Raw genomic sequence first — 16052 nt, 5'->3', positions numbered from 1 at the left:
CCAATAAAATTATATGCAGTATATTTTTTTATTCACATCCTTGTACAAAAAAACAAAAGGAAACAAAAAGATGAAATCCCCTAATCAATCATGTTCTCATGAGAACCACCTTTCCATGACGCTGAAAAATATTGTCAGTATTTATTACATCATCTCTTCTGAGGTCTCTATAAACATTAGGCAACATAGCTTGTCACAAACTAATTAAAAACACAGTTTTGTATTATCGAAACTTACACCAGAATTCTAACAGTCTAAAATTCAGGATCAGACCTGTAGTGTAGCGAGCGGCTGCATTCCGAACGCACCACTGTACAGCACTCATGGGCTCGAGTTTCACCGAGCTGAAACATTAGTCAGCCTGTCTGCTGAGTTTAATACAGATCCATGTCTAAAAACATTACAGAAACGGATCGAGTGTTGACCATGACTTCAAATCCCTCATTATACTGTATCACCCAGTGTAGAGACCAGGGCTACAGATATCTAAATGAAAGACTAAAATCCTGTGTGAGTTCTTCATAAATCTCCTTCTTAACCTTATATATTTTTCATATTTCAATAACAGATATATCAGTTTAATTTAATTAATCAGTTTAATAAATATGATCATCTAAGTGTGCATACACTTGAATAGTTTCTGTTATATATTCTGTTTCCTAGAATCGTCCAGTTCTACATTCAGAGTCTAGGTTATTGGTGTTAATCGATAGAACAGATAATAATAAATAAATATTCATGCCTGTATTGGATTTAAACACAAAGTGGCATGGCCTCAAGCAGAAGGTTTTTATTTAGAAGTGCGTATGATCCCTACCATGCTGGAAACACCAGAAAACCCAGAAGTAGTAATTCCTAGCAGTGTTAGGAGTCAGCATGGTGTATGTATTATGGCTCTGACAGTTCCTCAACCTCAACTACATCACTCCAGTTCATAATTTGTCTCACCTAGAGATGTGTTTGGAACTGTTTTTTTTTTTTTTTAAATCCCATTCATGCAGTTATTATTTTTGTTTGTACCGCCCATGATATTTAGTCGGTTCTGTTTCCTAAAATATAAAACTATTAGTCTGAGTTAAACCACCGTGAACCTGACCAGGAAGTTACTATGGATGAATGAACTCTATAAATGCATCACGCTGTGCTGCACATTCACAGTGGAGAATGTGTTCCTTCTTTGCCATGTGAGCTTCATATCTAAGCTTCATCTCATGTTTACCCGTGTGAAAGTATAAACTTCCTGCTTGGGTGAATTTTTGTTGTGTTCCACAGGATCTCTGTCTTGAAGCACAGCTCTAGCACAAATCTCAGCCAGATGCCTCTCTTATTCGTATCTGTATTTGTGCCCTAGTATGAATAAAATAAAGCTCTGTGTATGTAAGTTGTATAGAGAAATTAGGAATAATTTCCCTTTTATAGTAAATATTGGTGTATGGTGCCTAGATGCGTGAATCTTTCTACTTGTACAGTTTTACACCCATCGCTAGACCCCCCTGGTTCTCACCTCCGCTGGCTGTGTTTGGGTGTAAAGCCTGTTCCTTGTGTGTGCTTGTTTGTATTACGCAGTCTGATTGAAGTTACTTTTATTTTTGTGATTAAATTAGTTCTTAGATTAAATTAGGCTCTTTTGAAAACCTATTGTTGTTCTTGTGCTATTAGTGTATTTTTTTTAAATGTTATAGCAAGCTTAATGATCTGGATGTCTCTTCTATCTCTTCTACTTTCAGTGGCATTGCACTTCTATCAGAAAACATACAGAACAACTTAATAGCACTTATTTCTATTTAACGATCCAACCTATTCTACTGAAGTAAATACACTATAGGGGCAAAAGTAAGTGCACCCCATGACCATCACACCCATATGTGGTTCTTCCCCAAACTGTTCACACAAACTTGGAATCACACAATTGTATAGAACGTCTAAATAAAACAAAACTTTAATGGGATGTTCAACAATGATGGTCAGGTGTGATGGTCAGGGGTGCACATACTTTTGGCCATATAGTGTATATACCGACTTTTTTATTTTTACCATGAACACTAAAATGTCAGTTTGCTTTTCACTCATAAACATTTATTTCATAAGATAAAGGGAATATGGGGCAAACAAAAGTTTATTCTTACAAACGAATGTATCTTTAAATGAGAAATAGAACTACTCTGAATTACTGAAAATGGAGATGTAATGAGCGTGCTGATTTGTCAGAAAATATCTCCACAGGTCTGATTACTAGGACTGTTGTCTTGAATAACTTCTCAGGTTCGGTGTGATTGAGAGCATTCCCTGTGGCTTAAGCATGGATTAGCTTCTGCTTTGTCCACTTTCCACAAAATGCTGGCTGTCATTCTAAAGCGCCTTCTGAAAGTGAGTAACTGCCTCGATGATGTAACTGTCCGGGATCGATTACTAGAAGAGCACAGTCAAGTACTACAAGCTGTACTGCACCATCTCAAGTACGAAGGTCTGCAGAAGAATGAATCCAAGCTCAGTTGAAACCAAGTGCACTCTGTGTTTTCTCAGCCATACGGTAACAGCACAAGCCAACCAGTCCAGGAACATCCGACAATTATTAAATGCTCCAGCTGATGCTGATCAGATGCTGGTCAGTTGTGTTCTTTTCTGTCCTGGTACAACAAATTCCTTTGCTTGGTTTGAAGAGGTTCAGAAAAGCGTCGCTGAAGTTAAACAGCTTTGGTGGGACGTTAGCTCAAATTCATCTTTTTACATCCAGTGAAATTGAAGGGGGATGCTTTTGGTTCATCATTCTTACTGTACTTATACACTAGAGTGTAATTTGTGAGTCAAAATAAATTTCTTTTTGTTATAGCATTCATTTAAATAAAACAGATTATCTTTTTTTTTACTTTGTTTAGAGAATGGTGACAATAGGGTGGGGTATCAGCATACAGTGTGAACAACAGAACAGAAGATCCTCTGAGAGGATTAACTTTATATCATTTACTATCACTTTCATGATTTTATTTTCATGGTTTCCTTATCCTGCTATATATAGTTGAACCAAAAAGCAGGAAATGCTGTTTGTTAGTAATGTTGTTTTTCAAGTTGTTAGTGTTCATAAACACCTAAGCTGGGATTGGCTCCCAGGCCCTTTTCACATCATGGGTTTGGCATGTGCATTTTACATGTGATGTTACATCCTCTGGTTAAATATCCCAATTACCTGCTCTGTATTTTACACTTCGACACTGCCACTGGACTGAGAACATTCACATCTGCTACCTGTGGACACAGGTGAGTCCTTACTTTATTTTCCACCTAGTCACATTCACACAATTTAGTTATAATATATATATATATATATATATATATATATACACACACAATATATCTACAATTTAGTTATAATTATGGAATTAATTATACATAAATTAAATAAACTAAAATTCAATATATTCCAAATATATAAGGAACTTATCTTTAATCTTACATGGCATGAAATTTGGCTAGTTGACATCTTGCCTAAAAGAATATTTCACCTTATTAAATTTCACTTCATTACTTTTTTATTTTTAAATAAAGTAACTTGTTATTTATCGAGTATAAAGATATATACATAAACACAGCCACAGAAACACTTTGCTTGCACAGCTGATGTCCAAAAAATGTCTTCCTTTTCTATAAAAGATCTTTCTACTAAAAATTTATATATATTTTTTATTTTTTAGGTTATAATCAGCACAATGGACTGGAGGGTTATACTGGCTATTTTGTGTATTTTGTGTCTGCCTGGTAAGTGTTCTCTTTTCCTATTTTTTTCCCTAAAGAGTCTGAATTCCCTCTCAGGTTCTGTAGTCACTTACATTGTCCTGCTCAAATATAACTCACTCAGTTAATACATCTGCTTTCTTCTCTCTCGAGAAGCTGCTTTATTTAGCAAGACTATGTGTGAATTACAGAAGTGCGACATACAGAGCACTCTGCTACAGAGCTCTCAAGATAAATGCATTTTATCTTATGCACTGCATGGCAATCACTAGAAATAGTATTGTAGATTAATTTATAGATTAATTTTAATGTAAGTATTGGAAACTGGCCATTTATACATTATAGCAAATTACTTCCAATTGACAAAAAGGTCAATTTAAAGCAAACCACAAAAAATCACGAAGCATCAAGCAAACCTGCACTGGTATGCAAAGTAAACCAAGCCTTATCAACCGTGTTGAACAATCTGCTCTTATTTCTAACATTTATCTAATAACAATACTGGTACTTCGTGTTGAGTGCTTGGTCCTTTGTCACAAAGGAGTTATCAGTTTCTTATTTCACCTTAGATTCATATCTATGCTTAAGTATGTAGCCAAACTAAACATGTCTGTTAGTTTTTGTCTGTGTATGTGTTAGTGAGAGAGAGGACTTGGCTTCATGCGTAAACAGAATAGTAGTGGGAGCTCATCGTGGCCTAACTGGATAGATCTGCTGAGACTGTATGATATTCAGAAACTACTTCAGCGCTATTATTCTATTTCCATATATACTAGTATTTTAAATTTGGTGGATTCCACACATGGTGAGAAGCTTTTTATTATTAATTTTCTGCAAAGCTTTGTGATTTTTCTAATCAAAGGACTGTTGTAGTTTGGATCTGGAATGTTGAGTGTATTAATATCGAGCTAAAGGTAGATGGTCATAACCCTTTGTGATGGCATCTTTCTTTCTGTTTCATCATTTTTTATTGGTTGTTGTTTTATTGGTCCGTTGAATTCTACAATAGTTGTATATAAAATCCTGCTTTAATCAGTCGTTTTATTTAACGTGAGAAGTGTTGGGTTGAATCTCGGTTTTGATGTCATCTATCAAGTCCCTGTTTGAGATGGTTCTTCAATTCAATTCAGTCTTATTTGTAAAGCGCTTTTAACAATGGACATTGTCACAAAGCAGCTTTACAGAAATAAATGGATTCACAAAAAATATATTGTAAATATGTGAATTTATCCCTGTGAATTTATCCCTAATGAGCAATGAGAGCCAGAAGCTAACAGAGACATGAGGGCTCCTGGGACATAAAGCAGCAGCCACTCCACCATCAGCAAACCTGAGTGAACACGTGAGAGTGGGGGGGGTGACAGCATCCAAACATCCCAGTTCACCACAACACTCTATGCCTGTGAAACCCTCCAGACCTGCTCCTGTACCTCAGAACAAACTATTTACTAAAGGCTTGACTAAACAAATATGTTTTCAGCCGAGACTTAAACACTGAGACTGTGTCTGAGCCCCGAACACTAAGTGGAAGGCTGTTCCATAACTGTGGGGCTTTGTAAGAGAAAGCTCTACCCCCAGCTGTAGCCCGCATTATTCGAGGTACCAACAAATAGCCTGCACCTTTTGATCTGAGTAGGTGTGGAGGATCATAAAAGACCAAAAGTTCGCTCAGGTACTGTGGTACGAGACCATTCAGTGCTTTATTGGTCAATAATAGTATTTTATAATCAATACGAAATGTGATTGGGAGCCAATGCAGTGTGGATAAGATAGGGGTGATGTGGTCATATCTTCTGGTTCTAGTAAAGACTCTCGCTGCTGCATTCTGGACTAACTGGAGCTTGTTTATGCTCCTACTGGAGCATCCAGACAGTAAGGCATTACAATAATCCAACCTAGAGGTAACAAAAGCATGAACTAATTTTTCTGCATCGTGTAGTGACAATATATTTCTTATATTTCTTATCTTAGCAATATTTCTGAGATGAAAGAAAGCAATCCGAGTAATATTATCTACATGATCTTCAAATGAAAGACTAGAGTCGATAATCACACCAAGGTCTTTTACTGCTGCACATGATGAAACAGAAAGGCCGTCCAGAGTTATTATGTAATCAGAAAGCTTACTTCTAGCTGCATGTGGTCGTAGTACAAGTACTTCTGTCTTGTCAGAATTCAGTAAGAGAAAGTTAATAAACATCCAGTTTCTAATGTCTTTTACACATTCCTCAACTTTATTAAGCTGGTGTCTGTCATCTGGCTTTGCTGAAACATACAACTGTGTGTCATCAGCGTAACAGTGGAAGCTAATACCATGCTTACGGATAATTTTGCCCAGAAGTAGCATATATAAAGAAAAGAGCAGTGGGCCTAAAACAGAGCCTTGCGGGACACCAAACTTTACCTTAGTATGAGAAGAGAAGTCACCATTTACTTGTACAAACTGATAACGATCAGTCAAATAAGATCTGAGCCAGTAAAGGGCCGTTCCCTTACTGCCTACTACATTTTCCAGTCTATCCAGTCTATTCTTGCCATTTCCAGACAACTTCAGTTGATCTATGCTCAGCAAATGTTTAAGTTGGTCAAACAGAGAAGAGCTGATGACACGATACCCAGGAATAAGCCTTTGTTCAACCCGTGAACATTAGAAACAGCAGGACTCATGGCAGCTCCATTGTGTGAGGAGGCCAGTTTTGAAAATACATAAATGATCAGCATTGAGTTCAGAACAAACTCCTTAAACTTCATGTTATCTCTGAGTGTTTGTATGCACAATAGAGATAAATTAAGGTTTTTTAAAGCTATGATTGGGGCGTCATTTCCATGCATAGTGAGTGACTGTATGAGTGCGCAGTGTGCCGGGGAAGGTGGGGTATAGGGGAGAAATATTCCATGGAAAATACACACTGCTTTGTTTTTATTATCCTTATTTTTTTCCAGCATTTCTAAAAATATTTAAAAGTGTGACTTTCAAAGATGACAGTTGTAGATAAAACAGATCTGTGATTCAGCTGAGATATATGAAGGATGTATTCCATTTTTGCTTTGTATTGCTTTGTATTCCATTTAATCAGCAATTTTTATTTCAACTTTGTTATGGTCCACTATTCTATTCTAAACATCTTCAACGGACATGACTTTCCAGCCAGGGCTGAAGTGACCACAACTCAAGCAGCTACAACCAGGGCTGCAGTGACCACAACTCAAGCAGCTACAACCAGGGCTGCAGTGACCACAACTCAAGCAGCTACAACCAGGGCTGCAGTGACCACAACTCAAGCAGCTACAACCAGGGCTGCAGTGACCACAACTCAAGCAGCTACAACCAGGGCTGCAGTGACCACAACTCAAGCAGCTACAACCAGGGCTGCAGTGACCACAACTCAAGCAGCTACAACCAGGGCTGCAGTGACCACAACTCAAGCAGCTGCATCAACCACAACTCAAGCAGCTGCATCCAGCGCTGCATCGACCACAACTCAAGCAGCTGCATCAACCACAACTCAAGCAGCTGCATCAACCACAACTCAAGCAGCTGCATCCAGCGCTGCATCAACCACAACTCAAGCAGCTGCATCAACCACAACTCAAGCAGCTGCATCAACCACAACTCAAGCAGCTGCATCCAGCGCTGCATCGACCCTGACTTCAAACCCAAACACAGCTACAACCAGCGCTGCATCGACCCTGACTTCAAACCCAAACACAGCTACAACCAGCGCTGCATCGACCCTGACTTCAAACCCAAACACAGCTACAACCAGCGCTGCATCGACCCTGACGTCAGACCCAAACACAGCTACAACCAGCGCTGCATCGACCCTGACTTCAAACCCAAACACAGCTACGACCAGCGCTGCATCGACCCTGACGTCAGACCCAAACACAGCTACGACCAGCGCTGCATCGATCCTGACTTCAACCACGAACACACCTCCATCCAGCCCTATAACGACCCCGATTTCAACAGCTATACCGGTAGCTGCATCTTTCAGCTTGATCTTCAGCATCAATGAAGTCTTTGTTCCAGCACTGGCTGATACGAGCTCTTCACTGTTTTTAGAAAAATCTGCAAATATCAGTAATGAGGTATGTTTTAGAGATAATGCCACCTTTTACAATTTATTTAATTTTTCTAAACATGAGACATTTTGCCACCTGAACACTTCTATTGCCATATAAGACAACCTGAAGAACTCACCTAGTTCTAATCGTGCATTTCTGTTAATAGGGCTGTGACACTCTCTTGTGTTTGTGTGGGAATGAGGAAAAGGGAGGCTGGTGTGGGAAAACTTAAGTTTTATTCCTTTTTTTTGGCTGCTCTTTTCAGCGCGTTCTATTTTACGGTTTCAGACACACTCCAACATAAACGCACACATACAGTTCAGCTCAGCTCTCTCTCCCTGCGTCCGTTTCACTCCCTGCTTTTATCTCCTCCACTCACTGCAACACAGAACACTTATTAATACAACTACCCATACATAGGTGCACACTCCTCCCAACCGCTCATCGCCCCCGACTCCACGTCCCTGCTGCCTCAAGAGTGTATACGCAGGGCATGTCTGATTGTTGCCATGTCTTTATGTTTCATTTCAAGTTATATGAATACTGTGAAGTCAGATTCAATTGACATTTGTAAGTCTCAATGCAAGAGTTATTTGTTATCATTAATTATATCCAGTGTGAAATGTGACAAGCAGTTTATCCGTGTGTTTGACACTTTTTTTTTTTTTGAGAATCACCTGATTCATTTTTCTTTACTTTCTTTTCTTAGGTTGGACCAATATACAAGAAAAAGTTTAAAAACTTCCTAATCATGAAAATTCTAAAATTCAGGTAAGAAGGAAGATTTAGCTCTGAATATTTACAATTGAATTTGAACCTGTACCTCAATACGTTTGTGTCTTTTCAGGAGCGGTTCTATTGTGACAGAAAGCCAACTGCTTTTCAGTTCTGATGGACCAACCGTTTCTTCGGACCAAGTGACATCCACCTTTACCAGCGGACTTTCTGAATTGAATTTTGCTGTTGATCAAAACTCCATCACTGTCACCCAGGAATCTGGTCAGTATTCGCTTGCACAGACTTTACTGTGGTACAGACAGTATACTGTAGTGGACAGCTAAAATAACAATACCTTTGTCAATATCCAAATATTTATGGACCTGACTGTAATGCTCAAGTTTATCTTCTTTAATTCCAGGTATTATGTACAGATGATAATAAACTCACATATCAGTCAGACCTCACAAAAGAGATTTCAAAAAGTGATCAGATTGGACCAGAGGAAAAAAAGTACTCTGACAAAGAACTTTGCTGATGAGCAGAAAGCCAACGGAATGCGATATTAATGAAAATTATTTCAGTTTTACACTAGTCATATATTCTTTCACAGTAATAAGCCATAGATTGTCCCATCATCCAAGTTCCTGTGTTCTCAGATCATCCAGTCCAGACCGTATTCAATCTCTGCCTATGCGTCTGAGCAGCTCGTTTAGTGCAGCTGTGATTCAGCTGAGATTTATGAAGGACATTGCCTTGTTTTCTGTTTAATCAGCATCAGACAGTTTCTAATTTTTATTTCAACTTTGTTATGGTCCTTTATTCTGTTCTAACGTCTTCAATGGCCATGATTTTCAACCCCAAACACAGGTACAACCAACGCTACAACGACCATAAGTCCACCAGTTGTAGCTGCATCTTTCAGCTTGATCTTCAGCATCAATGAAACCTTTGTTCCAGCACTGGCTGATACGAGCTCTGCACTGTTTTTAGAAAAATCCGCAAATATCAGTAATGAGGTATGTTTTAAAGATAATGCCACCTTTTACAATTTATTTAATTTTTCTAAACATGAGACATTTTCTCTGAATGCTTCTATTACCATATAAGACAACCTGAAGACACCACCTGGTTCTAATCGTGCATTTCTGTGTGCAGGACATGTCTGATTTTTGCCCTTTTGCTCAATTTTTCAGTTTCAATTTCAGTGAAATCAGATTCAGTTGACATTTCAGTTGAATTTGAGCATTTGTAAGTCTCAGTGCATGTTAATTGTTATTGCTAACTTTATCTCTGGCTAAATATTAAACCAGTTTATCAGTGGAATTGATGCTTTTTTGATCCCTGATTCATTTTTCTTCTTTTGTTTTAGGTTGTACCATTGTACAAGAAAGACTTTGACGAATTCATCCGCATGGAAATTCTAATACTTAGGTAAGAGAGAAGATATGGCTCTGAATATTTATTTGTTTGTTGATTCATGATTGAATTTTAACCTGTATCTCTATGTTTGTGTCCTTTCAGGAATGGCTCTATTGTGACAGAAAGCATCCTCTTCTTCGGTCCTAATGCCGCAAATGTTACTGCGGCCCAAGTGAAAAACACTCTTCTCAACGGACTTAAAAACTTGACCTTTACTGTTGATCCAAACTCCATCAGGGTCACCCAGATTTTTGGTCAGTATACATTTGCAGAGACTTTACTGCGTTATTTATTACTTAGTGGTTATTTTAGTGCTCATTTCAGGTTAAAATATATATTTGTGTGCATTTAATTTTATGTACATGTTTATATTTTGCAGGGAATTCCATGCCACCAGTGATTGCCAGCTCACTTTCCGTGATATGGATGTCTCTTCTATCACTTCTGCTTTCAGTGGCATTGCACTTCTAGCTCTAGACCTGATCAGAAAACATACACAATAACTTAATGGTACTTATTTCTATTTAACGATCCGAATTCTTCTACTGAAGCAAATAAACACAGACTGTTGTTTTTTTTCTTTCACCATAAACAGTAACATGTAGGTCTGCTTTTTGTGATTAATATTTCATTCATAAGATAAAGGGAATAGGGCATTTTATTCTTGCAAACAATATCTCTTTTCATGAGAAATACAAATATCTTGACTTGCTGAAACTGGGGATTTAATGAGGGTAGTGACTTGCCTGAATATTTCTCCACATCTCAACAGTCTTAAGGATTGCATTTATTAAATTTAAATCACTTGGAACATTCTTTAAACACCTGTCTCGTTAACATAAATTACAATGTTGTCAAAGTCTAACCACTTATATGTATATCAGCTATCTTCTGTATATCAGTGTGCAATTAATAAATATTTTATGAAATAAACATTGCACATTTAATTTGTCTAATTTTAATTTTATTATTTCTTAAAATACAATCATACTGAGCATACGTGGTAAATATACCGGGGTAATATTCATTAAAGTGACAACCTCATGCTGATGAATTTCGTGGCCTGCTTCAGTACGAAGGAGCTGTTTCGTGAGTTCGGAGTGCTGTAATGCGTGTGAGGAGGTTGGAGCTCACGCTTCTTGGTTCCATGGTGTGACGGTTATCCTTCTGGACTTCCCAAGTCTTTGCTCGAGGTTCCATACTGTTTTAGCAAGTATAAAATTGTCTCAGAAATTAGCTCATGTAGTGTTTAGTATAGCAATTCCAACTGAGGTGAATGTGAAAGAAATTTGCAGTTTTTGGATCATAAAGTAAAGCTCTTGTGCTCCTTGGCTAAAATAGCTAATTTGGGAAAATGTTAAATAAACATGTTACTAAAGAGCTGAAGGTTTAATCCTGGATTTTTGGCAGTGAAGACAATGTTTCAGTTACTTCTTAGTGTCTGATCTTTGATTTTGTTGTTCCTACTTGTTGATGGAACTTTACCTGGATCATTGTTTTTCATTTGTAACTAAAACTTTTATATAGTATATATATAATTTGAATTATTCCAGAAGTATCTTATTTTAGCTCCATCCTAATCCCTAATGTCAGTAGCCTGTATATATATATCGAGGCATGGACTCCACAAGACCTCTGAAGGTGTGTGTGGTATCTGGCACAAAGACGTTAGCAGCAGATCCTTTAAGTCCTGTAAGTTGTGAGATGGAGCCTCCATGGATCGGACTTGTTTGTCCCACAGATGTTCGATTGGACTGAGATCTGGGGAATTTGGAGGCCAAGTCAACACCTTGAACTCTTTGTCATGTTCCTTGAACCATTCCTGAACAGTTTCTGCAGTGTGTCAGGGAGCATCATCCTGCTGAAAGAGGTCACTGCCATTAGGGAATACCGTTGCCATGAAGGGGTGTAACCTGGTCTGCAACAATGTTTAGGTAGGTGGTACGTGTCAAAGTAACATCCACATGAAGGCCAGGACCCGAGGTTTCCCAGCAGAACATTGTCCAGAGCATCACACTGCCTCCACCAGCTTGCCTTCTTCCCATAGTGCATCCTGGTGCCATCTCTTCCCCAGGTAAACGATGCACATGCACCCGGCCGTCCACATGAAGTAAAAGAAAATGTGATTCATCAGACCAGGCCACCTTCTTCCATTGCTCCATGGTCCAGTTCTGATGCTCACGTGTCCATTGTAGGAGCTTTGGGTGGTGGACAGGGTCAGCATGGGCTCTCTGACCGCTCTGCAGCTACGCAGCTCCATACGCAGCAAGCTGCTCTGCACTGTGTGTTCTGACTCCTTTCTATCAGAACCAGCATGAACTTTTCAGCAATTTGTGCTACAGTAGATCTTCTGTGGGATCGGACCAGACGGACCTTCACTCCCCACACGCATCAGTGAGCCTTGGGAGCTCATGACCCTGTCACTGGTTCACTGGTTGTCCTTCTTTGGACCACTTTTGTTAGGTACTAACCTCTGCACACCGGGAACACCTCACAACACCTGCCGTTTTAAGATGCTCTGACCCAGTCGTCTAGCCATCACAATTTGGCCGTTGTCAAAGTCACTCAGATCCTTACACTTGCCCATTTTTCCTGTTTCCATCACATCAACTTCCGGAACTGACATTTAATTGAAAGAGCTGAAATTTCCTCATTTCTTAAATATACACCCACAGAGTCGATACTTGGTGGAGGCAGCGTTTGCATGAACTACAGCTACCAGCCTTTTCCCCATTTCTTTTTGCAGAACTGTTCAAACTGGGAGAGCAACCTTCAAGTCATTACATAGATGTTCAATTGGATTCAGGTCAGGGCTTTGACTAGGCCACTCCAGAACATCCACCTTGTTCCTAGCAAGCCTCTCCATGATAGCTTTAGTCTTATGCCATTTTCAGATGTTTTGCAGATTTCATCAGGTTCTTCCCCAGAATCTTGACAAGTTCCCCAGTCCATGCAGATGAGAAACATCTCCACAACATTATGCTTCCACCACCATGCTTCACAGTTGGAAATGTGGTGTTTTGGTGAAGTTAGCCTTCATGACAAAAGTTCTACTTTGGTTTCATCTGAACACAGAACCTTTGTTGCAGAATTGTTCAGGTTGCCTCCAGATGGACTTGTTTTGAGAAATGGCTTTCTTCTTGCCACCCTCCCATACAGGCCAGATGTGTGCAGTGTCTTTGCTATTGTTGTGTGACATGTTTTCCTTGTTCCAGGGTATCTTCAAAGCCTTGGAAATCTTTTTATATCCCTCACCTGACGTGTGCCTTCCCTCAGCTTTGTCGTGGAGTTGTTTTGGGAGGTCTTTGGAGCCCATGCTGCTGAATTGTGTGGATCTGCACTTGAAGAGTAAACAGCTGGTTTTATTTAAGATATCAGAGTCAGTTTCTGATTCCACACAGGTGCTGGAGAATGAAGCTCCGTGACCTTGAAGGCAGATGTTTATTCCTGAGATGAAGTGTTTAAGGGATGTTAGAGTAAAGGGGTGTGTACTTATGCAGTGTTGTGTGTAGATTAACTAGAAAACAATAGAATTTCTTGTTTTAATTCCAGCGTATAGGGCAGGTGAATGTGGAAATACCTGAAGGTTGTGTATGCATTCTGTTATTCAGTGTAGATTAATATTTATAATTGCTCTTGTTCTCCAAGAGCTTTATTTGAAGGGCTATAAATAGCGCACAGGTTCCACCGAGATTTGAACTCGGATCGCTGGATTCAGAGTCCAGAGTGCTAACCATTACACCATGGAACCGCAGTGAGAGCAGCAGGAGTCAGAGAGCACACTCTGGTGTTCAGCTCCGAAACACACACCTGCCTGAAGTGAGGGAACTAAACCGGAAGTGACGTGAAACAGCATGACGTCACAAATACAGTGTGAATACTGAAATATATCAGAAACCACATGATAAAAATAAAAGAATTCATAGTAACATATAAGCACATAAGCGTAATTAGATTATTTTTTTTTTAAAAAAGTACATAATTATCATAATTATAGATAGAATAAAATAAAATATTTTTGAATAATGATATATATGAATATTTATTAAAAAATCAAGAAAGACAGTTAATTGTTTTTTTTATATTTATAGATAAATATAATCCGGAAAGTGTCATATTGTGTAGTTATGTAATTTTATATACTAACAAAAAAAGATAAACAAACAAACAGATAAACAATCCCGAGCTCCGTAGAGTCAGTGTGCTGAGGTTGAATCCCAAATGGCTGTTCAGTGTGAATGCTAGTGCACTACATAGTGCATGGCGCAGGGCCTGTCACTCCCTACGGAGTGCACTAGTGTGAGTAGTGTGGAGTGATTTAGGATCAGACCCATGTAGAGTCTCTCTCTCTCTCTCTCTCTCTCTCTCTCTCTCTCTCTCTCTCTCTCTCTCTCTCTCTCTCTCTACACTTCCTTCTTCCACACCGGGAGTGATAGATAGACAGGAGATAGGTGAGTCTGGAGAGTTTTATGTAAATCTACACAGGATTAAAGTAAGATTAATCAGCTGATTGTGTGCTTTAGGTCGGTTGTCATGGCGAGTGGAGGCTCGTGCGCCTGTCACTCTGAGGCTAGCTAGTCAGTTTAGCTTCTTAGTGATTTTACTGGTTTTTACGTCACTCGCAGCTCACATTAAATCTTTTTAGCTTTAGTAATCATTAAAGAGAATGTGTGTTTATCTTTCGCTGTATACAGCTGCATTATTTCCCAGTGTGAAGGGTTTGCCAGGTTAACTAACGCTGATTGTTATGCTAATGCTAATGCTAACACCCTGCTAGCAGGTTAGCCGAGTTTGTACACGTAGGCGAAACCCGCATAATGATGGCTAACGTTTAGCTAGTTAGCTAGCTCAGCGTTTTAGTTTTTAGAAAATAAACGATATTATTTTAGAATAAAGCTGTCCGTGCCGCTGCCGGCTCCTGTACAGCCCTGATGTGTGTTTCAGTGTAAAAACAGCAGCTGTATAACGCGCTAATTCTCACGATATAATGCGCTTTTCTTTTCTGTCTGTATTTCTTTTTTAAATTAGTATTGAGCATTAGGGCCGGTGATTGATTTCTGGAGCTTGTGCTCCAGTCCAGGTTGAGTGAACCTGTCGATCTGTATTCGCGTCCCCAGGAAGCAGTAGGCCTCACTGAAGCCTCGGGCTGGCGTGATGTCGGAGCCGAAAGCGGCCGCTTCGGCGCCCGGAGACACCTACAAGGGCTGGCTGTTCAAATGGACCAACTACATCAAGGGATACCAGCGGCGATGGTTCGTCCTGAGCAACGGCCTGCTGTCTTACTACAGGTAAAGACTGTAACCTGCCTGCTGTCTTACTACAGGTAAAGACTGTAACCTGCTGTTCAGAAACCAGGGGAGTTGGTCATGTTTACAGCTTCATCATCACTGTGCGCTTCATCACAGCAGAGTTCAGAGAATTAAACTGGCCCTTAATGCACTACGTTAGTCTCTAAAGTGTCTCCCGAAATCAGAACCTGGCTCTAAAGCGTCTCTGAAATCAGAATCGGGCTCTAAAGCGTCTCTGAAATCAGAATCGGGCTCTAAAGCGTCTCTGAAATCAGAACCTGCCTCTAAAGTGTCTCCAGAAATCAGAACCTGCCTCTAAAGTGTCTCCAGAAATCAGAACCTGGCTCTAAAGTGATGTTGAAATCAGAACCGGGCTGTAAAGTGATGTTGAACTCAGAACCGGGCTCTAAAGCGTCTCTGAAATCAGAACCGGGCTGTAAAGTGATGTTGAACTCAGAACCGGGCTCTAAAATGTTGTTGAAATCAGAAACCGGCCTCTAAAGCGTCTCTGAAATCAGAACCGGGCTCTTTACAGATCCGATCCTATATCTAGAACAAAAATACCAAATTTTTGTCATTTTAATTTTATAGTTATAGTTTATCACACTTCTGGGAAAACAATAATTTTTTAATGTCTCATCCTGTACTAGTGTTGTGTTCACCAATAAAATGCTCTCTGGGCTGTATTTGCTCCGCCCCCAGGGGCGTGTCTCGCTCTGCAGTAGCAGCTCGTTAGCAGTAAACATGGCGTTCGGTGTGTGTTTGCCGTGCGGTTTCGGTTTCCTCTTCCAGCTGAGAATAAGTGTCTGCTGTTCCTTCATGTGGACG

At 39.6% G+C, this 16052-nt stretch overlaps 2 protein-coding genes and 1 non-coding gene across 4 annotated transcripts in view; 2 read left to right on the top strand and 1 right to left on the bottom strand.

Annotated features, from left to right (window-relative positions):
- The first annotated feature begins 3117 nt into the window (after positions 1 to 3117).
- LOC113524530 (streptococcal hemagglutinin) lies at positions 3118 to 10883 on the top strand. Of its 2 annotated transcripts, none has more exons than XM_034302206.2 (9): positions 3118 to 3255; positions 3690 to 3753; positions 6914 to 7821; positions 8507 to 8568; positions 8645 to 8796; positions 9385 to 9533; positions 9887 to 9948; positions 10039 to 10190; positions 10316 to 10883. In XM_034302206.2, exons 2-9 carry the CDS (start codon positions 3705 to 3707, stop codon positions 10405 to 10407), a joined length of 1626 nt encoding a protein of 541 aa, XP_034158097.2. In that variant the 5' UTR covers positions 3118 to 3255; positions 3690 to 3704; the 3' UTR covers positions 10408 to 10883. The 2 variants fall into 2 exon arrangements, with proteins under 2 accessions (XP_034158097.2, XP_034158096.2); XM_034302205.2 differs by having other exon boundaries at positions 6878 to 7821.
- A 2732-nt stretch (positions 10884 to 13615) lies between these two features.
- Positions 13616 to 13687, bottom strand: trnaq-cug (transfer RNA glutamine (anticodon CUG)). The gene has a single exon. It is a non-coding gene; the product is annotated as a tRNA-Gln (tRNA).
- Positions 13688 to 14246: 559 nt separating this feature from the next.
- osbp (oxysterol binding protein) overlaps positions 14247 to 16052 on the top strand; it is an 18146-nt gene continuing 16340 nt past the window's right edge. Inside the window, 4 exon segments of the mRNA XM_053230716.1 lie at positions 14247 to 14387; positions 15054 to 15224; positions 15524 to 15660; positions 16017 to 16052. The exon segment at positions 16017 to 16052 is cut by the window's right edge and continues 56 nt beyond it. Of these exon segments, the coding sequence (XP_053086691.1) occupies positions 15091 to 15224; positions 15524 to 15660; positions 16017 to 16052 (307 nt within the window). The 5' untranslated portion in view covers positions 14247 to 14387; positions 15054 to 15090.

The sequence above is a fragment of the Pangasianodon hypophthalmus genome, chromosome 28, assembly GCF_027358585.1.
Source record: "Pangasianodon hypophthalmus isolate fPanHyp1 chromosome 28, fPanHyp1.pri, whole genome shotgun sequence".
Classification (NCBI taxonomy): Eukaryota; Metazoa; Chordata; class Actinopteri; order Siluriformes; family Pangasiidae; genus Pangasianodon; species Pangasianodon hypophthalmus.
Note: the sequence above shows the minus strand (reverse complement) of the source record. Positions and strands in the feature narration are given on the sequence as shown.

Coding starts and splice junctions, on each gene's coding strand:
- LOC113524530 (XM_034302205.2), top strand. CDS start 3,705: ATGGACTGGAGGGTTATACTGGCTATTTTGTGTATTTTGTGTCTGCCT. Junction 3,754..6,877: donor GTGTATTTTGTGTCTGCCTG/GTAAGTGTTCTC, acceptor ATGACTTTCCAG/CCAGGGCTGAAGTGACCACA. Junction 8,797..9,384: donor CACTGTCACCCAGGAATCTG/GTCAGTATTCGC, acceptor CCCCAAACACAG/GTACAACCAACGCTACAACG.